General features: G+C 39.2%; 1 protein-coding gene across 2 annotated transcripts in view; it reads left to right on the forward strand.

The window, feature by feature from the left end:
• Positions 1-25,846, forward strand: part of SND1 (staphylococcal nuclease and tudor domain containing 1) — a 479,575-nt gene that overhangs the window by 146,156 nt on the left and 307,573 nt on the right. For both annotated transcript variants that reach the window (XM_075208519.1, XM_075208518.1), the window contains exon 12: positions 4,695-4,795. In XM_075208519.1, coding sequence (XP_075064620.1) covers positions 4,695-4,795 — 101 coding nt within the window. The remainder of the gene's footprint in view (positions 1-4,694; positions 4,796-25,846) is intronic.

Below are 25,846 nucleotides of genomic sequence, written 5' to 3' on the forward strand. Positions count from 1 at the left end.
TTAATATTTTCGTTCCAATCTCGTTTCCGTTGTGTAGTGTGTATAAACTTCTGTCCGATCCACGACAATCCTCCGATACTTCCTCGACCGGGGGGGCGTGTGTGTGTAAATTTTTGATGTCTGTCCCAGTACATGTTTTGTATAGATGTATATTGCACCTGTCTGGCTGCAGACCATTACACTTGTATAAAGCACGTGTGTTATTACCCTTTGCGTCTTTGTTGGCAATGTATTCATATTTACCCTTTATAAACTTTAACCTTTATTAACTTATAAAAGACAAAAAAAGAGAAGCGCCACGCATAGTGTATTAAATGACCAACAATTAGTCTTCTCAATGTGGCAAACAAGTGAATTGGCCTCGTACCAAAAGACAAATAATAAACAGCTTATCTGTAATTAGATTCCCGACATCCTATATAGACTCCTTGATGTCCAGTCCTTATGGTTCCAGAAGTTCAGATCATTTTTCAGTGACTACTACAGCCATTTCTTCTCCCTTGTTCTCCTGTGTATTTATTTGATCAAAAGTGTCTCTCATTGTGATATGAATATGAGGATGGTCCAAACATTAATAATACGAACTGGGAAGTATGGTTGAAATCCTTATGTCCGGATTAGTTGGTCAGTGATTTTGCATGATAAACTGGAGTGGGAATCAATCCTCTTGTAATTGACAATGCACTAATGCTTTTACAGCGGCCATGTATTCTCAAGTCTGGTTAGTCTTATCACTATCCTAAGTATGCTAGTTTAGCAGGGTATTCCGGTGGTAAAAAATCTCCAGGGTGCTTTGATTAACAAACCCCGATTTATAAAAAAAAAACCTACGGCGGCAAGAGTTTATATTTCAGGACACCGCAGTTAAATGTTCTGCAGTATGTACCAATGCTAAATATATGTGGAGTTAAGGCGTTGTGCTTTAAAAGTACTGAAAGACATCTAGAAAAATGCTCAGGATAGGTTACACTCCAGATGTTCTGGTGTAGAACTCTTTCCGATATTATGTAATGTATAAATACGTCTAATTGTATGTAGGGTTTGTAAAATGGGTGCTGCAGGTGCTATCGGTTCTTAATCCCCTTAGAATAGTCCAGCTCCTATTCACTCTCTTTCTCCTATCCAGTCTGCTGCCAAACTAGTTATTTTCCCTAGCATGTGCCAATTCACAATTCACATGACAAATCCCACCATGGCAGCGCCCATTTTACAAACCCTACATACAATTAGACGTATTTATACATTACATAATATCGGAAAGAGTTCTACACCAGAACATCTGGAGTGTAACCTATCCTGAGCATTTTTCTAGATGTCTTTCAGTACTTTTAAAACACAACGCCTTAACTCCACATATATTTAGCATTGGTACATACTGCAGAACATTTAACTGCGGTGTCCTGAAATATAAACTCTTGCCGCCGTAGGTTTTTTTTTTATAAATCGGGGTTTGTTAATCAAAGCACCCTGGAGATTTTTTACCACCGGAATACCCTGCTAAACTAGCATACTTAGGATAGTGATAAGACTAACCAGACTTGAGAATACATGGCCGCTGTAAAAGCATTAGTGCATTGTCAATTACAAGAGGATTGATTCCCACTCCAGTTTATCATGCAAAATCACTGACCAACTAATCCGGACATAAGGATTTCAACCATACTTCCCAGTTCGTATTATTAATGTTTGGACCATCCTCATATTCATATCACAATGAGAGACACTTTTGATCAAATAAATACACAGGAGAACAAGGGAGAAGAAATGGCTGTAGTAGTCACTGAAAAATGATCTGAACTTCTGGAACCATAAGGACTGGACATCAAGGAGTCTATATAGGATGTTGGGAATCTAATTACAGATAAGCTGTTTATTATTTGTCTTTTGGTACGAGGCCAATTCACTTGTTTGCCACATTGAGAAGACTAATTGTTGGTCATTTAATACACTATGCGTGGCGCTTCTCTTTTTTTGTCTTTTAGAATTATTTGAGCACTTGCAAATGAGTGCTTGTTTTTTGAGGAGCTGCCGGCCTGCGTAAATTTGTATGTTTTTTTATATTTATGTGGTGTATGAGGTACACACATATATATGTAAATCATTGTCACACAATTTGGTGTTTTTCTAATACTGCACTAAGCGCCTTTTGCTTATTATCTTTCTTTATTAACTTATATTTTTGAAATACCCAGAATAAACCACACAGTGTTCATGCAACATTTTTTATTGCAGGAAAAAAAAACATTTTTACACACACAGCTGTCTGAAAGATCTGCATGAGACGTGAGCGCGCCCAAACCAATCAGAGCGCAGAGCACTGCAGAGTATTTTTAGTATTTTTAAAGGTGCTACTGGTTTGTGGCAGAACAAGTCTTGATGTCGCTTGGGTTTCTATTCCCTTTGATTTCTTTATCTACGAAACAAGGAAATAAAAAAATGTTAACCATTTAACTTCTATATCTGTAATTTATATTCAACGACATAAATACTCTCATTTTCTCACCTTGCACACTGGTCAAGATCAGTTTGTTTTGGTCCCTGTGGCGAAATCGCAATAATAGCGGGCTTAACCTCCATACATTCTGGAAAACAGGCGCCATTTTGGTTATTATAACGGTACAGGTATGTGCCCAAAGCATTTAGCTATCTACACATGTTCACTGAAATACCTTCGTGTCAAACTTCTTTTATATCTTTTTCTTTTTCAATTTTTTCTTGTTTGCCAACAGGTGTAACATTAGTGGTATCTAAACAGGCCTTCTCACCGTTAATTGTTCGTTCTGACATAAAAAGATTAGGTTACAAATTAGGCGTTTACATTGCTTTATGTGACACTACAATGAAATAGTCCTTCAAGCAGGTACACTACATGTGCTACTGACCTTTTTTAATGTTGTTGTCGTCCTGGTCCAGTACTTTGACCATCATCTCCACCTCTCTTGGGCTCATTGGATTTGCTCTTTGCTCTTCTTGAGCATCTCCATCCCCCACCTTAACTTTTTTGACATTTTTTGGCCCTTCCAGCACCATCTCTGACTCTGTCTCCGTCTCCATAGCTGCAACCCCCACTGACACCTTCTCCTCACCCGCAACCCCCACTGACACTTGCTCACTCGCCATCTTCTCACGCTCCTCGGCGCCAAACAAGTTCCTCTGTCATTTTATACACTCGGACATGGGGGTTCGTTTCTGCTGTGGACCAATCGGCGATGATGCACGCCGAGAATGGAGCATTCCATTACATACTAAGGGATTTTATTATTAGGGAATATTCATTGCATTGCACTTTAGCAGTTAAATGTTTTTCTAAAGTTTATATATGTTACTTAACTTCTATTTTAAATGAATGAAGTGACAATGTTGCCTTCTCTTTTTATGCAGCTTTGGGTGTTAACTATAGTGAAAGCTCTGCCCCTTTAGGCTAATGTCTTTGGTATATCGTTACATTCCCCGGAAATGATGCTTCAGTGTGTACGAAATTAAAATCATTGCTTACGACAAGATGGCTGTAAAAAGTCGCTAAAGGGACGTCCGCTCTTCCCTTTATCGTCCTAAACAAGGCTAGTGTGTATGCAGGCCATGGACCGAGCGATCGCATGTAAAATCGCTCGGCATAAAAAGTTAGTGGAAATTTCTGTAGTGTGTACCTAGCTTTAGTTTATAGTCTTTAGGAATAAGTGAGGATTGATGTAGATAGAAGTTATCCCAGAACACTAATTTTAAATGGTATCTTGTGTTATTAAACAAACATTTTTAATAAGTTGACTTTCACAATTATGAGAACAGTCATATGTAAATAATACAGGCTATTAATCATTTTGTGGTTTTAGAAATCTACTTATTGCAATGTATTTTCTATATTTTAGACTTTTAGTTGTACATGCTTTTTATAATTTATGTGAAGTTCAGTTGCCCTTGGTACTCCTCCACTCTGTTCTGTGCATTTAATAGTTTTAGGCAAGTTTCCTATGCAATGACCTACAGCTGCAAAAACGGTCCTGCCTGGGCGTTAAAGACTTTGGTTAAAAAAAGAGAAGTAAAGCAGGACAATGAGTGTTAGTAAGTGTTTTGGTTGCTGGATTGAATAGGCCAATAAATGTCTGCAGAATTTTCTCAGTCATGCGGTCTATACTTCTGTGAAAATGTCATGTAAGAGATATGCTTTTAAGAAAGGAGCGCCAATGATTGCCAAGGAGCGCCAATGATTGCCAAGGAGCGCCAATGATTGCCAAGGAGCGCCAATGATTGCACTAACACTTCACATTTATAAAATATATCTTGGGGCACTCTGCGGTAGTGTAACCGTTATTTTTTCCCCCAAACTACTTCACGCTCATGCAGCTCTCGCAAACAGTTATTTAATGAGAATTTAATTTGCAATTACTTTTCTATGTTCAAGAAGTGTATGTATAAGGGTTGTTGGTGCCATAATTAGCTTGTGATGATCAGGATTACAGTACATCATTTCTGTTTGGCGCTATGAAAATGTTTTTGATCTGGGATGATATGGTTCATTACAGAATTGCTTGTAAGTGCACACTGAGAATTGGCGTCCAGTAAGGGAGACTCCAATTATAATTTTGATGCAAAGCTTTATACCTGTTTTTGTTATCTGAATGTGTAAGATATCCTCAAAGGTCTTGATTTTCCTTTATTTCAGTCACTTAAATTTATATTAACCCTTCCCTCTCCAGGTAAACGTGAACGTAGATTACATCCGGTCAGCCAGTGCAGCCACAGAAACCGTCCCAGCATTTCCTGAACGTACCTGTGCCACAATCACCATTGGCGGCATGTAAGTAATTCTATGTGTAGAGACTTGGTGGGCTGTTCATTTTCTCACTGGTCACCAAACAATAGCACTGTTGTCTAATGTGTATTGATTATTCCCCCCCCAGCCATTGTACAGTGGTTTTATTTGAGAGAGAACAAAACACTTGATTTTCACTATGATTGCATCACAAGATCATAACTCCTTCAGTGGGCAGTAAGATCACAGTGACATGATTTTGGATAGTGATGCACATACCAGCTGTATGACTAATGCTGGTTTACACATTAAACAGAACTAGAAGGTCCCTTCATGGCATCCTCTTTCTGTGCAGATTGATTTTGCTCGTGTTGTGACAAGTCTCTGAGGAAAGGTTTTATATCCTATTGTCCTGGAAATAGTTAGGTAATTTATCATAGGTGCTAGCTTTGGAAAGATCCCAAGGTGCTCTTGGCTACACTTTGTTCCACGGAGAGCCCTTTAAGACAATTGAGCATTATTCCAAGGCTGCTAAGCCAACTGGAACCTAGAAATTGCCCTTATCTGGCAGTAGCATACAAATTGAAACGTGTTTACAAAGCCAGTTCTTCAGAAGGATTAGCGCAGTCTAGTTAAACTCCACAGGATGCGGTTTCCACGCTAGGGATGGTGCTTGTAAAGGGACTTTCCTTATTGCTGTGTTTTTTGGGTGTAAAAGGGGTGTTGTGGTAGCTCGAGAATTTAGATTGCAAAGCCTATTTGAGTTATATTATATAGAAAATATTGGCTATATATTTTTTTTTTTTTATAGTTCATTTGCTGGTTTATGCCATTGTTTAAACACTTTAGGAAAATCATATATTTTTTTTGTATTATAAAGTACATGTTTAAGCATGTTTTGCGCATCTAAAATACAACTGTGTAGTGTTCAGCTGTTTAGGGTGTGATACTTATTAAAACTGTGTTCTGAATTTTTTTTTTTTTTCCTTTGAGTGAATGTACATTTTACTATGTTTTTATGGAACACATGTTGACTTACGTAAGATGCTTGCATTGTGCAAAAGTGGTTTTAATTTTGTCCACAGTGTAGCTGTATGTTCCAGATTAATCGTCCAGCAGACAGTCCTGCAATGAGCAAATGAAAGGTTGACTATAGAAGGCTCCAATCCTGTTCTAATGAAAACAGTCTTGTTTCATTCTATCTAATTTCCTGGGAACTATATTAATCATTAATATTTAATAATTGACAATTCTTTCTTTGGCTGTGCTAACCTCTGCGGGCACTGTGGAATTGTCATTGGAATTTGATATAGGTCGCACAAAGCAGTTTCTTGTGTTGCTTTGTGCCTGGCCTCTTACTAGGTTCTGTTGATCACTTTTTTGTTCAATATATAAGTGCATTTGGAAGCTGAGGCCACTGCTGTATTTTTAATTTTTTTTTCAGCTAAGTTACAATTATTATGTTGAACAGGGATTTCTCTAAAGTGTCACACAGTATATTTTGCAGAATGTTTGGCTCACCCAGGCTTGTCTGCAGTTTAACCATGTAACCTGTATGAATAAAGTCTTTAACTTTTGATGCAAGGTTTTTCCCAAATGCCTTACCCTTTCCAAAGAACTAATCCCTCACTTCCTTTGGAATATACCGGTCTAGCTTGATGATGTGTTCATAGACAAAATAAAATATAACCTTTTGCTGCATCTGTTATGACTGGGTTTGCGATCAGGATTCATTTTCAAATAACAATGTTTTGTCTTGTGGGAGAAACTGGTGCTTTTGAAAAAGTAACCATGTGCTCACTACATGGGCAATGTTATGAGTTTATTCTCTGCAGTTTTAATCTCATGAAATGAATAGTTTAGAAAACATTGCTTTTTTATTTTATTTGATTGCTTTAGATTAATCTTTGATCTCCTTACACAGGTAGGTAGCATTTTCTAACCTGAATCGCCTAAAACTTAAATAAATCACATGAATGATCAATTAAATGCTCTTCCCGTTTTTGTCAATGGGTGTGATGAATCGCTTGGCGTCAGTTACTTTTCTCTTATGGTATAAATAAATTGCTAGAAGCACATGATGAATGCAAAGGCATTGTGTTTAGTAAAGGTTATGGGAAGTCTGACGCTGGGAAACACTTTGTTTATGTACACGCAGCCATTAAGTTTAGGTTTGTGCACGTCCTTAAAGTTTATTAAATGTGCCTTGGTATTGACCCCACCCCCCAAAAAATAATAATGCAAATCAGGGGACCATAAATGTTCCCTTGCTTTGCCTCAGTTTCAACATCGCCTGATGCGGTCAGATGCTATAATCCTCAAAATACAATGGTGTTCTATGTGAACACTTAAGTACACAGTAGTTTTATGCTGCAGGGAAGCTTTGAGACACTCTTCTAATGCTGTGCTACAAGCAAGTGTGAAGTACTAGTTTATCCTCTTAATTGGCGCCCCCCCCCCCCCCCTCTTCCCAAACGCTTTTTGGCACTTTAAATGAGCATTTGACAAGAAGGGGCTTTTATTGATTTATTTTAAAGAAAATAAGTGATGTGTGTTTTTTTTTTTGTTTTTTTTTTATCAGAGGACAGAGGATCCAGGCAGCTGGCTCAGATTTTAACACTTCTGTAGGTGAAGAAATGGGTCCCCTGGGGCGCAGAGAGAGTGAGTAAGTAAAGGGTATGTTTAGTGACGTTATAGGGTGGATGGTATTCATCCAAGAGCATAAAGCTCAGCATATGGGAGCCCTTTCTGGGATGGATTACTTGTGGTCTTCTTGCTCAGAGATATAAATGTGTATATAGTTTCAGTAAAGATAGTATTTATTGCTCATATGTTCAGCAAAACCGTATACAACATATATAGTATATATAGTATATAGCAGGTACTTTGCTGTTAAACTAAGCATACATATAGGTAATGTTTAGTAAACAAATATGCCAACACTTGATAGAGGAATAAATGCGATTTCATAGACCACAAATATCAACGAAGTAAAAACAATAAAGTGATAAACCGCCCTGTTTTCAGATATCAAGCACCACAAACCGGGCCGGATTAAGGGAATGGAGGCCCCTGGGCTAAGGGGGCTTCCATTCCCCCGTGAGGCCCCCCCCCCCCCTAGTGAGCCGAGCCACCCCCCACCCCCAAGGCACTTACCTCCTTCTCCTGGCAATGCAGTACTTCCCCGGCACGCTGTACGCTCTTTACTGAGTAAGGAGACTACAGCGCGCCAGGGAAGGACTGCAGTGAAAGTGCTCAGCAGCATTGATCGCGCCAGGGGCGCCCCGACCAATCAATACTGCTGTTGAGCACTTAAAAGGGCCCCCTGGATGCCCAAGGCCCCTGGGCTGTAGCCCAGTTAGCCCTATGGTTAATCCGGCCCTGACCACAAACAGGCATAACAAAAATAAATGTCTAAAAGGACCTCTGAGCAAGAAGACCACGTGTAATCCAACCCAGAAAGGGCTCCCATATGCTGAGCTTTATGCTCTTGGATGAATACCATCCACCCTATAACGTCACTAAACATACCCTTTACTTACTCACTCTCTCTGCGCCCCAGGAGACCCATTTCTTCACCTATTGGTCCATTTCAAGGGCAGGGACTACCCTTTTGCTTTGTGTCCCCCTGGCGGCAAAATCTATTCATTCCACATTTAATAGGGAGCGTGGAAGCCCACCCTCTTCCTGTTATATTTAAAGCCTCTATGACATAATGATTAGACAGATCCTTTTATTGTGATATCTGGTATTAATTATGTACTAGTTCATGACCCCAGTGTGTTTCATCTGGTGTCATCACTTTAATTATTAGATAAATCTCTGAAGCTGTATGAAAAACTTGCATATATCTTAAATTGATGACTACAATCCTATCAACAACCTAGGACTGGCTGCTTAGAGCTAGGCTGATGTGTAACCCACACTGCAGTGGCTGCTGTACTTTCCATCTTGTCAGCAAGGGTAGTAAGCTGGCAAAAGCTCAGAAGTCTTCAAACCAACCACTTCAGCTGACTTCTGTTCCCCTTTTAGCACTGTTTACTGCTGGACCTTTGAGAATACAAAGGTAATATTTTTTAAAATGGCCTGCTAGAGTCATGGCTTCAGGCTGTTGCTAAAATTAGACTTGTTACGATTTACACCCTGAGCTTAGTATTGATATAAAAGTCACACATTAGGATTGTATAGTACCTGTCCACATCGCCCTTTTTTCTATTTTACTGCCCCTTTTAGTGCTACTTTAGATTTTTTTTTTTTTTTTTTAAGGATTCTGTTTTTTCACATCCACACTAATGCAGTTATCAAAACTCAAGTTATCTTTTGCTTGTTATAGTATAACAGCCCAAGTCCTTTGTCTCCAGAGCTTGTTTACTATCTAGAGGTGAATTGAAGGACATCAATGTTCTCTAGTTTTTAGAACATTGTGCTTTCATAAAGCAGTATTTTCCATCTGTGGTTTGTTTGCCTTTTATCAAAGTATAAGTCTTGATGATATGTAATGAAATAATTTAATGCATATGTAAATAGCTGTGTACCATTCTGTGTTTTAGATGTTGTTACCACAAGATCTTCTGCGCAGTTTCACAGTTTTTGCCGATCTGTGAGCCTAGCCAGATATGACCTTCGTTAGCCACATGCCATCTACCAGGCTGGCTGTGTTCAGTCTCGCAAGGGTTGATGGACTACTTTCAAACTGGTCATATGCTTCTGTTTAAAATTATGACAGCAGTAGAAAGGATTATACTTTAACCAGTATATTGGTATAATCTGTATGCTGCCTGTTTGCACTGGTGTGCTTTAAGCAATTGTTCTGTCAGTTCATGCAGCTGAAGCAACATCTGGGAATCCATTTAATGGTTTCTAATGTACTTTATGGTTGTCATTTGTTTTTTCTTTTCTCTTTAAGTGCTGAATGTACTAATTCGATTAAATCGGGATTAGAAACCCATTATCCAATAACTTTTACACACAGGAACTATTTATACCAGCAGAGGGGGCAGTGAACTACACAGGAATAAAGCAATCTGCACCCCCAACAAAGAGCTATTGTTTCTGCAGGCTAAAGGGATATGAAACATATCCACAGCAACAGAAGACTATGCAGATCAAAATAAAATAAACATAAAGAGATAAATATAGCTAAAAAGTGAGGTAATAAGCACTGATTTGATAAGTGAGGGACATTTTGACTTCCTAGCAGGGAGCATTCCTCAGGCAAATGGTGACGGAGCCAACTCGCAAAGACAAAGTATTAGACTTGATACTTGCAAATGGTGACATAATATCGGATGTAAATGTGGGGGAGAACCTAGGATTCAGTGACCATCAAGCAGTATGGTTTAGTATAAAAACAGATGGACTCGTACCACACAAAAACAAAGGTGTTTGATTTTAGGAAGGCTGGCTTTGTAGAGATGGAAATGTGTAAGTGACTTTGGCAGAGTGGATGGACTTGAAAGGAGTGCAGGAGAGGTGGGAAAATTAATAAGTGCAATACTTAAAACAGACCTTTTGTATCAAAAGGTTTAGGAAAAGCACAAGGAGAAGAAAGCCAGAGTGGTTTGCAAAAGAAGTAGCAAGTATTGTGAAAGCAAGAAACGTGGCCTTTAGGAAAAGCAGACTCGGAACAACGAAGACAGGCGTATCTTAGACAGAAGTAGGCTAAGAATGTGCAAATGCACAAGCTGGAATGGCCCAGTAAGAGCAAAACTTTTTTTTTTTAGGGTTATAAGTGAAAGGAGAGAAACAAAAGGAGGAATAATGAGATTAAAGACAGTGAGTCTAGTTGAGGGAGAAAAGGTAAGGGCACATCATAATTATTTTTGCTTAGTGTACACTAGAAAGAGGGGAAGGGACCACAGTTAAGTTGCATGTATATTCATAAATGAGGTAGATGGGAGAAGGTCCTAACAGAGCTCTCTGAAATTGTACGGCACTGCGGAGCACTCTGCTGCCTTACAAATCTGCGAACAATTGAAACCATCTTAAGAGTTGTAGAATATCTAAAATCTAGTAACTTGCAGCATCCCAAATAGCATGGATTTACTGGGGGGAGATCATGTCAAACAAATCTTATGGACTCTTTTTTGACTAGGTGACTAAAGTAATAGATCGAGGAGGGGGCTCTCGATGTAGATTATCTAGATTTTAGTAAGGCTTTTGACATGGGCACTGTACCACATCGCAGACTGTTAAATAAACTTGAAAGCTTGGGACTGGATTCTAAGATGGTTGAATGGATAAAGATCTTGGTTGCAGGAGTTATAGTAAATGGAGTGTATTAACAGGAGGTAAAGGTTATCAATGGAGTACCCCAAGGATCTGTACTTGGACCAGTGCTTTCTAATATCTTGGTGACATTGCAAATGGTATTGAAGGGACAGTATGCCATCTTAACACGGATATGCAACAGGGTAGACTAGCAAAGTAGGGTAAAAGAAATGATTGATCTAGGTAGACTAGAGGAATGGTCAAGAGAGTGGCAACTACAGTTTAATGCCAAAAAATGCAAAATTATGCACTTGGGTCTCAAAAACCAAAGGCTAAATATAGTATTAATGGCATAATAATGGCAACTATTAAAGAGGAAAGGGATCTAGGAGTCACTAGGTGACTTAAAGGCAGGTAAGCAATGTAACATAGCAATGAGTAAGGCAAATCGATGCCATATCTCCAGAAGGATATAAATAAATTAGACTAAAAAGAAGGGTGACTAAAATGGTGCATGCCTACGGCTCAAAACTTACCCAAAAAGACTAAAAGGTCTTAATATGTATAGTTTGGAGCAGAGCAGGGAAAGGAAGGGGGACATGATGGAAGCTTTCAAATATATCAAGGGTTTTAACAAGGTACAGAAGTCAATCATTGAAAGAAAAGTACTAGAATACGAGGACATGCACTGAGGGGGTGGGTGGGGGTTGAATAGTTTCAGAGGAAAGTTGAGGAGAAATTACTTCCAAGAAATGGTAGTGGATAGGTTGAATAGCCTCCCATGAGAGGTGGTAGAGGCTAATACAATAGAGCAATTTAAACATGCTTGGGATAGACATAAGGGCATCCTTACCAAGATAGGTTACCATAGGTTAAAATGGGCCAAGCGGTTCTCGTTTGCCATCAAATTCAATATTTCAGATGTGATCAAAAATGCTTTCTCCTTATACTTACTGTGTGAGCACTGCTAGACAGTGTAATGAGGGGGTTTTCAGTTGCCATGTAAAAAGAGTGACTGTAATCAACCATACTTTGTTCTCCAAATTATATAAGAATTCCTTTTCTGATCTCGCCGCCTCCTCCCAGTAATAATGATGTGTGCCATATCTGTATATACATACCGAATGGGTGTTTAAACTCTAAATGCTCAATTTACTGCCTGGTGTTAGAGCTGGTGGTTAGTGGCTGTGATCTCCATGTACATGGTGGTGTCCCTAAATAAGAGGTTCAAAGGTGGTCATTACTTTTATCATGAGGTACGCTGTTGTCTCCATAGAGGGTTTATCTCCATATTAATGACCACTTTTTTTGCTTAGAACACAGAGGAGGTGCAGCTTGAATTTTTTGTTTGCGGGTAGTGTTAAGTAAGCCATGAACGTCCTGTGTGCATATTTTTGTTTCTATTACTTGATGAGAGCTGCCGTTGCAAGTATTTAACTCTTTAGAACAAGAAACGTTGGTGTTCTCAGTAGCTATGGGAAATAACTGCAACCGGTTGCCTGTAATATATGGGAGATCATTACTACAGTCTCCAGGTGGTAATATTTGAATCATTGGTACATCAGACTTTGGTTATAGCTCTTGTGTTTTTGTTTTTTTTTTGGTTTTTTTTTGTAGAGTTTACAGCACAAAATATCAGACGTCATTAGCAACGTTTGTTTCCAGTCTTGATACATCTTCACCATTACAACTACAGCCCTTTATGTATCCGACAAATAAGACTAATTCAGCAGAAATGTGCACATTGTATTTGTCTTCGGGTGTGTGAAGATCACATTCAGGGGTGCTGGGAGATGACCTCCAGCCTGGGAGTTGTAGGTTCCTCGTGCAGGGCATGCTGGGATTTTTAATTAATAGTAAAATGTTTACTGCAGCTGGTCTGAGCCCCTGGGTGCTGTGCAGTTGGAGAGTTGAATGCTTCAGATAGATTAATTGTCAGATAAGCTTTATGACCTTGCAGAATTTCTGAATCGGATATCCTCCTTAGCTGGGGTTAGAAGCCTTTGCTATTAACTCGGATTGTCTCTATCATTATTGGAGAATATGTTACACAAGCTTCTTTTTGTAGATTGCATTTCACAGAAATGCTAAAATCATAGAGATCCTTAAATAACCCTCAAGGTCTTTTTCAGTGCTGACATTCACCTCCTGTAACAATCTGTCTCTGCTACCCCCCACTAGGGGAAAAAGGATATTGTGCTCTGCTCTATGAACCTTTACTGACTTACTACCCCTAGCAATGCTGGCATTGATAATTATTTATAGAATGCCAATCGCGTTCTACAGCACTGTACAGAGAGTATGGAATTATTGACATCAGACCCACGCTGCCACTTGGATTTTACTTTCTGATAAAATTGACGTGTTGTATTTAGAAGCAAATTAACCTACCATGTAAGTCTTTGGTGTGGGAGGGAATTGAAAAGCACAGGATTCTAACTTTCTGCATTTCAGTAGGTTGCTTATACAGTTCTCGCTCTTAACACCAGCTTTAAAACACAGGCCATATGGTGTGCATATACAGCAAACCTATATGCCCTTTTGTGGAATAGCCTATGAAGCAAACCACCCCTGCCATTAGGAATTGGAGCAGCAACATATAGTTATATTTGAAATTGTTTTTGTAGTCTTGGAGTGTTCCAGGCTCTTGTAATGTTCCATGTTTGTGTGGCGGGAACTTAAATTAGGTAAATGGTATGGAGCTAGTTCCATGGTGTAGGGCGCATAAAGCTCATGGAGTGATTCCACACCTTTTCACTTAGTCGCGTGTCAGTGTGGGGCTTGTTTGAATACATGTGAAATAGACAGATCAGACAGGCATAGAAGAATCTTTGTCTTGAGCATGCATAGTGTAGGTTTCGTTTTGCCTCTGAAAAATGTGCACCATTGACAGCAAATATATATTGATTTTTTTTAAAAAAATAATTTGTGCCACAGTTATAATTCACTAACAAAGATTTCTTAGCTGTTTAATGGATGAGTTTCATAAATATGTGGAGAGCTTAGTTCTGGTAAAATAGTTGCAAACTTTATGCAACAACCTATAGTAGTGTGCAAACTCAGCAAGTTTTCAGTAGTGTTCAGAACATTTCTGCACATTTTGCTTCAGACAAAAGATGATTTAAAAGGGAGCAAAAGAAATTTTCCACGTGTAAGAATAGAAAGATGACAGTGAGATTAAGAGAATGTGACACACGGCGAGTGTCTGAATTATTGCAAAATGTAGACTGGCAGGTACAGTAACACAGACACTGACAAATACAGTAATACACCAGCACAAGATTGAAGGATAGGAGCTGACATTGATGGAGGTACAAACTGCCACTGTGAGGGGGAGAGAAACATGCACAAGCAGATGGATTGATGTTGGTAGCTAGATGTAAAAACCGCAACTGTCAAAACAGGTTGACGACACAAAATGTAGATAGTGTCAAGACGAGTTTGGGACTACAAGGAATGGAATAGATGGAGAACTGTCTGTCTCTTAATCAGAGGATCACGTTTTTTTTTGCTAAGAAAAGACCTCCTGTGTAAGATACAGAAAGATGTGCAGAATGGACACTAGTCACTAATATGAAAAGTAGTTTGTGAAAGATGTTGAATGAAATGGAATAAAGCAGAATGTTATGCTGAAACTAAAGAGATCACAATGCTGCTAAAAAGAAAAAAATAGTTTAGCTGTATTTAATGATATACCAGCACTTCTCAGTTTATTATAAATGGTAATAGCACATTGAAGAGAACAGTACTTAAAAAATGTTTGACAAATGTATTAGGAGGTGAGCAGTCCTGCTGTTGGTAATGCATTAGAGGGTGAGAAATCCTGGTAGGCTGCTAGTGTGCAGGTAGGTGAGGAATGACTTTGATCCATCAGGAAAATGCATCAATTTTGCATAATTGTAGCACCCAGTCTGTGTTCTCTACACTTGAGCTTCAGATTTGCCAGGCTGTCCATCCCTGCAGTATTGACCATTAACCATTGTAGGCAGGGGTGTTTGCAGCACCAACTGTACTTATGCTGGTGGATGGTGGCAGTGTTTTGGGTTTCTTTTATATTGCAATACGTTTTTCTTTTTTTCATTATGAAGTGCACAAGTTTAAAACCTAGCAATTCTCTCCAGTGGATTGAGCTTGTTGATCTGTCAAACCAGACATTTGTAGTTTTATGGTGACTTCCTGTAGTTCCAAAGCAGCTGTGAGGTCACTGAGCAATGCAGCAGAAAATTGCACAGTTCAGAAATGTCTGCAAACTTAATGCAAAATAAAGGACATACTATGTGCACCAAAGCTCACCTGCTTTCATTTCATCTGATGGCAAAGGATTTCTGCAGTAATCTGCTGATGCCGTCTTGCATTCTTTCACTGATGCTTTATCTATTTTCACCCTTACGCACCTGCTTGTCTACTTTGGTAAACAAATACTGTTTTGCTTTTTTTTTGTTTGTTTTTTTACGAACATTTCAATATTCACTGCCTCTTCAATCTGCTCGTTTAGATCCTTTTTCCCCCCTTGGTGGATATCGTTAAGACCCTTGTATCTCCACTGTCAGTTATATAGAAGCATGTGCTCTGTTTAATAGCAGCATAGGATGCTTAAGGCTTCCTATTAATTTTTGCACATTGTAATGTAAATGGTCCTTTTACAGTACATATTGGTTACTTTTCAGCTTGGATTATTGATCTTTCTTCACCTCTACATCTTCCCACCACGTGAACCTCACTGTTGATAATTCTGCGCTCTTCAACATGTATGTCTGAAAGATAATTGCAATATCTTAGACCATGGCTCAACAGCTTTCATTGTGTGTATAATTTTATGCTAATGTACATCTTTCTGTTGGTCATGAAAAGAACATGTTTGGTTTTCAAATATTTATCTAAGCTTTGCCACTGTTGCCATATTGCCAAAGATACTTGTTGGCCTTTGACTGCTTGAATGCCCTTTGGCAGATTGCACTGATGGGTCCCTATGGGGTACAGCTATTCGGCCTGAGAATCAATTTGTGGCCTAATTATCCACCACCTGAAAATTCAATGGTAAACTATCGACAGATTTGGTCATTTGCCTGTCATTTTTGTAGTAAATGAACAAACTAGCAGAAGGGTGGGATGTATGTAATGGTCAAAATCTGTTTGGTCTGGACTTGGTAAGTGCCCCTTAGAGAGAAAATGAAATATTATATTGAACAGGGCCCAAAAAAAAAAAAAAAATCCCATTGCTGCACCATAACATTTGAAAAAAGGAATGTTTCACACATGGATGTGCCATTGTTGCTTAACTATGCAAAATGTGTTTACAAAATCATTCATTCCGAATTTGGCTGCAGAATTTGTCTCTCCCCTGGAATCCTCATTGTTCTGTCTGAATGTCTTGTATACCAACCTCACCACATAGCAGAATTGAATTAAACTTTAAATACAGTGTACTGGGGAATTTACAAATATAACTCTAAGCAAAAGCAGAACTTTCAGGATTGACGCAGAATGTGGCAGCTCTGCAAAATGGCCTGTTCTGCTGTGCACGTGCTCTGGCTTGGTACTCCACTGAAGTGATCCAAGATAGAGAATCACCATCATTTGAGAAGGTAGAATACAGCTTGCTGAGCAGATTTAGTTACTTATGGATTCATTTCAAAGGATTTGCTCTATTAATGTCAGATTGCCTTGCTTGCTCTATGGACATTACAAACCATGACCTGCGTCATCTATTTTTTTAATTTATTTTAATGCAATGAAAGTTAAATGAAATCTTGTAGCCTTAAAGCTGCAATTGTACTTTTTCTCAATCTGATACAGTTCAGATTTAAAGTGCTGTAGGGTTTAGCCCTAGTGAAGAATGCTTTTGAGTTGGCATCGGGTTGGTGGTTGTCACTCGACTGTGATATGGTGAGGTGTGGCCTCTTCATAGTTGATGCTCTGCTAATTTGTCATTCTCTGCATGCTTGGGAATGTTAATAACTCGATAGTAACTGCTCTGTGATGGTTTAAAGCTTAGTGGTTAGTTTGCCTCCTGTGAACTGGGAAAAGGCTAAAGCTTCAGATTGTCAGAATACGCAGTGCACCCCAGTGTGGGTTTGAGCTTGCTTGAGACAAATGAAATAATTTCTAGTTGTCTGACTGTTCAGAGGAGAAGGGCTATAATGGATTGAGGATTTTTTTTTTTTTTGTGTGTGACTCAGACTTCCTGTGCAAGCTCATTAAGACACCCCTCTTTCCACCATAATCCACTCAGGTGCTGCACTGTTTAGGTGTAATCAAAGAATATTAAAACAAGTGCAGTGTAGGGTGGACTTCCCTGTTATCACTGACCCAATATAAATGACAAATTGGCTTTCATATGTAAAGAAATTCATGCCTTTCAAAGCGCTCCATGTTTGTCATTCAGTATGAATATTTAAATACCATAATGTGCTGCTTTTAATCGATGTAACCTTTTAGTTAGATGCCGTAAGCTTTTTATAGTGATTTCTGCATTAATTTTAAGATGCTGTGTTCCACAAAGATCTGCCTCTTTGTAAGCATATTCTGGCGTTTCCAGGGGAAGAGGGTCCCAGAAGAAGGCAGATTATATTTCCTTTTAATGTACATTTGCCATCTCTCTCTTAGCCGGCAGTATCATCTTGCTAATCTGACATTTAGCAGCCAGTGTTGGGTAGTTGAGTGTCTATTTGCAGATGGTATTGTGTATTTATCACAATCATTGAAATGTATAATTTGTTTTAACTAATTGTCTATAAAGATGCTAGGGTCATAAGAATTAACTGCACATTACATTTACTATTAAAATTTATAGAAACTGGCTAAATATATTTAAATCAATAATTATATCCCCTGAATGATAAGACAGTCCATTCAGTCCAACCTTTCACCATATCTGTCTCTGAAGGCTGTAATAGTCATATGCTAATATTTGACTTACATTGACAAGCAGCCAGAGGGGATGTTCATACATTCTTATAAATGGAAGGTCGAATAATACTAATACAATAATAAAAATAAACACTTTCTCTGAATTGGGATACAAAGTGTTGCTTTGCACTAGACACAAAAAAATACATAATTAAAACTTGAACGTATGATACGAATGTATAATATAGAACAAGCATAGGAGAGGTGCACTCAAGTTATTTCTGAAGGGAATAAGGGACAAATCATATTTAAAACTGGTTAAGGTGGCAGGATAACTTATAGGATGGATGATGCACAAACATAAGTCAGGGTAAGTATGACCTCGTATTTTCAAGCTTGCAATCTAGAGGGGATGGGGTTTCACACATGATCTTTTAGGACTGGGGACAAGAATAAGGTTTGATCTGACATAGTAGTTCCAGGCTTTGACACTGGATGTTCAAGGTATATGGTATATAGATCCGGGTGTAGGTAGTGCCTTGGATCCTAGTCTGGATGGCATGGTTGTTAGAACATAGGACAAGAGTGTGGGCCTAGATGGTACAGAGTCCAGGAAGGTTCAAGTGACCTAGGGCCAGTGGAATGCTGCTCACTTCCAGAAACTGGAAGCCACCTATGTCTCAGCAGCCTTGTCCTGTAGGGTGATTGTCGGGAGCAGTGCTGGGTTAGAATAGTTGGACGGGGGAGCGGTCAGGCCATTGGAGAGCCCTGCATTAGGACACGGCCGAACATGTGACTTATTTAGTCTGGAGTGGTGAGGAAGCAATATAAGTTTACTGGGCATATGTATTGATGAATCCCAGGCAAGTTAGGATCTCAAAGCTAGCAGAAGCTACCACTGTTCCTAGAGTGGTCACCAAGGGTGGAAGGCCAGGAGACTAGGAGAGACGGGAGTTCTGAGTGCAGCCCTAAACAGCACTGAAATGATAGCTTAACAGGAGGGGCAGCATAGTGGGACCTGGGCTACTCCTATGATTGAGGACCAGATAAGCATGAAATTCTGTGCCCCAGGGAACGTCTGCTCTGTTCAGTTGTCCCGTATATGTTCTGTAAGTTTGGGCTGCACACCTTTTAGCTATGACATTATAATACTCCCAAGGTAATGCTACTTGTTATGTGTTTGATTATGGTAAAATAAAACAAATTAGCATGGGCTTTTTTTTTTTTTTTTATATTTCATTCCACCCAGCCTACAGAATTAGACGATCATGTCTTGTATACAATAATGCAATACCTAGTATCCCAGTGATGGCACCGATTCATTTCTTTTCGGTTGCCTTTTAAGTTCCAACTAGTTTGGTTAACAATGCAGGTTGTTTTTATCATGGTTACTGTGACTGCCATCATTGTTCCGGTCACTAGATTTAACTTGGGGTTTGCCAGGTAAATTACATTTTCACTGAACATGTTGTTAGAGTCAAAATCAATGTTGTACTCCCTCTGTCAAAAAGACTTGTAACTCTTATATTGAGGGTTTTATAAGCTATGCAAATTTATTTCTAATTATTTTGTTATAACCAAACCTCAAACCTGTGACAAATGTCATGCATGCGCAGTTGGGTCTTCTGACAATATACATTAGTGTCACAAGGTTTAATCCCATTTTTGGTTACATATTTTTTTCCGGTTTGCGAGTGTGGTGTTAGGTTTATAATTTATGAATCTGTCGACCGTCAAACTGATAAACTGGGTTAGCTACTCCACTGGAATCCTATCTGACAGAATAGATATATATTAATCACATGATATAAGAAGTGCAGCTTTAGCCCACTGATAGTTACCAGTGTGTGCTACGGTTTACAGCAGAATTTATTCTGAATGTTTGTAGGCCGAGTTTTTCTAGGGTTGCCGAAAAACAAACTTAATGTAACACTTCATTATTTCTCTAAATTTGTAATAGCTGGTGTAATTGTTATCCGTTGTAGTAGGGAGACTTTACCTTGCTTTTCTAAGATGCAAAATGAGAAATCTATAGTTATGCTAATTTTGGGGAGCAGATGGTGCACAGTAATAGTCATGCAGGAACATTTGCTGTGGGTGAAATTAAGTTGCGCTGAGAGATTTCTCTTCATTCACTGTGAATGCAGTGGGGAAATGTTACGTCTCCTCTTTGATTTGGAGGTCACTTTAACAATCACTTCAACATGTACAGGTCTTGTTTCCAATAAATGAATGACCTTGCTTATTAACCCCTTTTCCAACTAATTTAATGCCTGTGTATTATCTCCAAAGTAGGGGAGTTACTTGGAGTTGCTATTGAGTACTTTTAATACGGTTGTTGGCAAAGAGCTTCATTTAGGAGTTTATTATAGTGGCAGCTACATAATGTGAGCGTACATGGTTAGTCATGCATGTACCAGTGTTTCCACTTGGAACACACATCTGCGTGTACATGTACTAGTAAGGTGGAGGAGAAGGCACAAATATGGTGGCTAGAGAGCACTTAGTGTGATTGTGGACCAAGATGTCCAGAAACTGAAGAGGAGCTGTAGTGGTTTTGTCTAAGAAGCTGTGATGAGCAGAAAATGACAAGTATACACGGTGCAAAGCTCAGGTACAATCCTGAGTGTAATCTGAAATGTGATGTATTCTGTTCTAAACCATGAATTTAAACTGTGTACAAAACAAATCCACACACATTGAAGTGTTCTGATTGCTACCAAAAAATAGCTTTGAGTATTTGGCTACACATTTGTAGTTACCATACCAGTGTGGCCCATTGCTGGGGTTGGAGAATTAGAATTGTCTGCTCAATATTGCAGCCACAAGTTTTAAACTTGCATTTTGAAACTTTAGTTTGTGTTACCCAGGTAGTTATTTTGGGTAATGTATACTTTACATATGTTTGGTTAGCTGCTATGCTTGGAGGGTAGCCTGTGGTGTGCCAAAGGACTTGAGCTGATTATCTTTGATAACAGGGCTTTTTTCCCCCATTTTCTTCCTCCATTTGGGCCTGAGTTAGTAACGGCAAACATCCATCTGCTGCTTTCCCACAGTTACCACTTCTTGATGTGTGGCAGCAGATCTTTCAGCCTGTTAGTGTGTTAATGACCTAAGCTCCACTTGTGGCTATGAACAGTGCAGTGATGGCACCTGGTTTACAATCGAATAATCCCTTAGCTGCCAGCTAAATGGGGTGTGTGTGTGTATGGAAAGGAGAGTAGGGGGTGGCGGGTGAAATCCTCTCTCCATTCTAAGTTGGCATATTGCAAACCGCCACAGTGCCGAGTTCCCCCCTGTAAACATTAATGCATAAATGGGAAATTCACGGGATAGCTGCATGTTTAGATTGGGCAAAGATGTAGGAGATGGTCACTGCTGTCAAGGATAGCCGCCTCTACCGGCTGCCCGATTTAATAACTTTAATATCAAACAGTCAAATAATATCGCTTCTATTTTGTCAGGACACCGCTCCTGACCACTTTCACATGTCACGAACTGCACTCATTGCACTCCTGACTTGGAAGTTTACTGTAAGGCAGGCTTGTCGCACCTGTGGCTCTCCAGGGGTTGTGAAACTACAAGCCCCAGCATGCTTTGCCAGTAGAAAGATAATCGATAGCTGGTAAGGTATGCTGGGACTTTGTCTCACAATATATGGAGAGTCACAGGTTAGCCAGGCTTACTGTAAAGGAACACAGGATTCCAATCTAAATTTCGCTGTCACACATCCCTTAGGGCCAGCTAAATGTGTAGGCTTTCTCAACACTGGTGCACACTTCCACACCTCTCCCCAACTGCCACCAGCTACTTATAGGGCCCGTAGCAAACCTATGACTTACCCAATTGCGGACAATCTGTGCTCTGGTAGTTAACCGTTCCCACACTGGTAGTAACAAGGCCAAACAATCATCCTTTTCTAAACAGGCAGTGAATTCATTTAGAGCAATAAAGACAGCTCTTGTTAAATGTTTTTAATGTACACAGAAGTACAATGCTTACAGATTCTAAAAATTAAGAGCTGACATAAAACAAAGCGAAACAGATTCAAAAATAAATGACAAAGTTTATGTATAAACTTAGGAGTTGTATAATCCAAACCAAGGGAAATTTGCTTGGAAGATGAACAGCTTATCAATGTTTATTTGATTCCCCAAAAGTCTAAAAAGATGAAACCACTTACAAGTTATTGTCAAAGACTTTGTCACTTTTCCCTTCCTAGTGGGATGTGTTCTCCAGGGTAGGCCTGTGACACATTTTACAATGTAACATATCTTTCCTGGGGTGTGTTACACAGACCGTTTTATCGTTTATAAAGTCAATACAAATTTATTAATATTCAGATACCAAACATGCATAGGTGAAGTGGATTTAGGGAGCTGATGCTCATTTCCTCTCATTCCTTTAGTGACTGCTTTATTTCGTGAGTGGGTTGCCCTTCATCATACTATTTATAAATATGTAGTTGATCACTAATTGTATGGATTGTAAGTGGTATTTTGGCAATTGAATTTTATTTGTCTATATAAAATATAGCAAGCCATGGTCACACAGCTCATGTCTTTGTGTAAGACTCGCCTGCGGAGGGACAGTTCCCCAATGTCTGTTCGGGAGCTAAAAACCAATCCAGTACTAGGGCATGGCTCTCACCAGGGGGTCTTTGAGTTTGTTCAGTTTCCCCTAAAGATGTCACTGTTATCTTGTATCCCTTGGTCCTGCAGAGCCACTGAATAAACACAGGCCAGTACTCCATGCCTTACATTTTACACCTGGAGTTAGGTCAGTGATGGCTAACCTGTGACACTCCAGGTGTTGTGAAACTACAAGCCCCAGCATGCTTTGCCAGCTATCAGCTAGCTATCTACCGGCAAAGCATGCTGGGGCTTGTAGATTCACAACACCTGGAGTGTCACAGGTTAGCTATCACGGAGTTAGGTCATTAACCCTATGAGAATAGGCTTTGCTTTGAAGTCATTTGCATTCCCCTCTAGCTTACTAAACTGATTCATTTGATATACCGTATTTACAAGGCAGTGAGTTATGGTTGTTTTATTCAACACCGTTATGTTTGTTAATCCTTATAGCTGTAATTCCTCACTGTTAACTAGAACATCGTTGGATTGTTTAATTCTTTTCGGGTGACTATCTGGATTGGTGTTTTTTCATGCTGGTGTGTTAATCTATTCTTCTACAGAAAGTATGTCAGACATTGAGAACTGTTATAAATGAGGACTGGAGAACCTGCCAGGAGAATACGAAATTGACCATTTAAAGGTGTGTCTGGATGTACTAACTTTGCCATATGATCTGTAGGGGGAATAGGAATGGAGGGATATTCTTCTTGCGCAGTTTATCAAGGTTTCTTTCTCACTGTCTGTAACACTGTTACAGACAACACCTACTGGTGTCACCTTGCCACCAGACACTCGCCGACTGTGAATCCCAACTGTGCAATGGTTATAAAAGCATTTTGCTGCCACCACTAGACTCCTTTGTGTTACCTTGAACCGCTTACTTCTGGGGTTGCTGGTATAGCTGCTGCAGTGCCTCTTTGCTGTGGGCGGACTCTGCTCCTGACTGCTTACTATGGATCAGGACTGCTGAGTAGCGGGCAGAACATTGACACATGCTGAGTTCAACACAGGACAGCCGGGGAACTGATTAGAGTGTAAGCTCTTATTTGTTGGTCACAGGGTACAACGGGTAATTTGCAATAAAACATCACTGAAGATTCTGCCCGATGCCAGAGTCCTGACAAGGACTTTTACACACCAGTTAGTGGTCCTGGTGATCATCCAGAAGTCAGATGGAATGATATATTACATGGTAACAAAGCTCTTTTTATACAGATTCTGACACCCATGTTGGCAGGGGGTAACCCAGCCCCCTGATCCCAGCTAGCATCTCAACATCTGAGATGTTATATTTGATAATTAACAACAGGATGCAATATTTTCAAACCTTGAAGTTGACGTAATTTTATACTTTTTTGAATTTACAAAACCAAATCATGACATACTGTCTCTGAAGTTACAAAACAAATTTCCTTCAACATTTGCCTATTGTATCAGATATCAGTACATTTCTAATACAGAAATATAACCGTATCAAAAATCAGTGCAGTTGCAATGATATTGGCACCTGTGCCACTAATTGTAGAAATTTATTTCAGCCACAAAAGGGTTAACTCACTAGTCCTGTCTTGTTTTCATTACAATTTAATTTTAGTGTAGGTTGCACAACAAAAACAGTGGAGGAAACCTTTTTTTGTTGAAAAATGGACACTCTTGTAAGAATCTGCACGGTGGCGTAGTGGTTGGCACTACTGCCTTACAGCGCTGGGGTCATGGGTTCAATTCCCGACCATGGCCTTATATGTGAGGAGTTTGTATGTTCTCCCCTGTTTGCGTGGGTTTCCTCCGGGTGCTCCGGTTGTCCTTTCACACTCCAAAAAACATACTGGTAGGTTAATTGGCTGCTAAGAAATTGACCCTAGTATGTCTGTGTATGTTAGGGAAATTAGACTGTAAGCCCAAATGGGGCAGGGTCTGATGTGAGTCAGTTCTCTGTACAGCGCTGCGGAGTCAGTGGCGTTATATGAATTAATGGTGGTGATGATGGTGACGAATCAGCGTCTCATGATTAATGGTTCAGCCCACAAAATGACTGCCTCCACTATGTGTAACCTATATAAATACCCCCTTTACCCAAAACATATGACCGTTAAATGGTAGCGGCTGCGTGTGACTGAAAAATATTAGATGAGCTGCAAAGTAGAAGGGAGTGGACCACAGCAATATCCAAAACACCAGCTTAGCATGCTTATGTGTTCTGTAAATGAAATCAAAGGGATATATATGTCCAAGACCTTATAATAGCCCTTGAGAATGCTCTTTGATGCTGATGATCCAAAAAATTATTTAAACGAACACCTACATATACTGTTTTAGGTCTGCAGGATTCAGAAGCATTAAAGCTTGGTAAAAGATGGAGTTCTATAGAAATGCTCATATAAATGAATGGTACACTATGCTTTAGGGATGCTTTGTGTGTTAATGAACATGCTAAAGTATAATTTTGTGTCTAGCTTTACTAGCTTGTTTAAACACATATGATTTCTCAAGAGTACAGCAAATTTAAAGTTGTTTGTCTGAAATTAGGTGTACTTTGTAATGTAAGGATATAGAAATATAGTTGTAAAGCAAATTTTGTGTTCTAGAAAGAGAGGTCTTTATTGAAAATTCTGTTTTCCAATGCTCCTTTTTAGGCATGGATTGCAGCTTTTGCTGCATGCAGAGAATTGTCATGAGAAAAAGCAGTATAGGTATCTGAAGGCTAATGGGTAGGATCATGCAATTCACTTTGTTGTAAGGAACTATGTGGATAGAAAATATTTTAACAAATGTGACTTTCACATTAATGCACAGTGGAAAAGTCTAAATGTGATCATTCTTTTAAATGTGCCCTCTGTGGCAGGAGTGAGGAAGATGCACCAACAAGATACATTTACATTACTAAGAGCAAAGTGGACAGACATTAAATATTTGCCGATCCCTAATGTGTTCACAAAAACTTTCCCCAAGATATACTGAACATTGTGGATCAAAATCTCTGGATGGCCTGTATTACAATAATAGCTATCTGTGCTAAAACACATCTTTTTTCCTTCTTAGAAATTTTAATTCTTTAAAATGTCAACATTTAGAAACCTGGAACTGAAGGCTGAATAAAACACTTTCAGATAACTTGTATTTTGGCATAATGACATAATTGCTTCAGACTATTACAATCTCTGTAAATGAGGTGTTTTGAATAAATGTTCTCTATTGCCTGCTACTTTATTTGTTTTTGGTTCTTGTACAGTTTCAGTTGAACTTTTTGCTTAATAGCGAATGCAAACTAATGTCACAAACCACTAGTGCAGATGTTTTCTTTTTTTATTTTATCTCTAATAAAAGCTATTTATATAGTCAGTTTTAATATTGTCTGTACAGCACACTCATGCAGGATTGCCTCATACAGATGGGTGTTAGGCAC

The sequence above is a fragment of the Mixophyes fleayi genome, chromosome 4 (assembly GCF_038048845.1).
Source record: "Mixophyes fleayi isolate aMixFle1 chromosome 4, aMixFle1.hap1, whole genome shotgun sequence".
Classification (NCBI taxonomy): Eukaryota; Metazoa; Chordata; class Amphibia; order Anura; family Limnodynastidae; genus Mixophyes; species Mixophyes fleayi.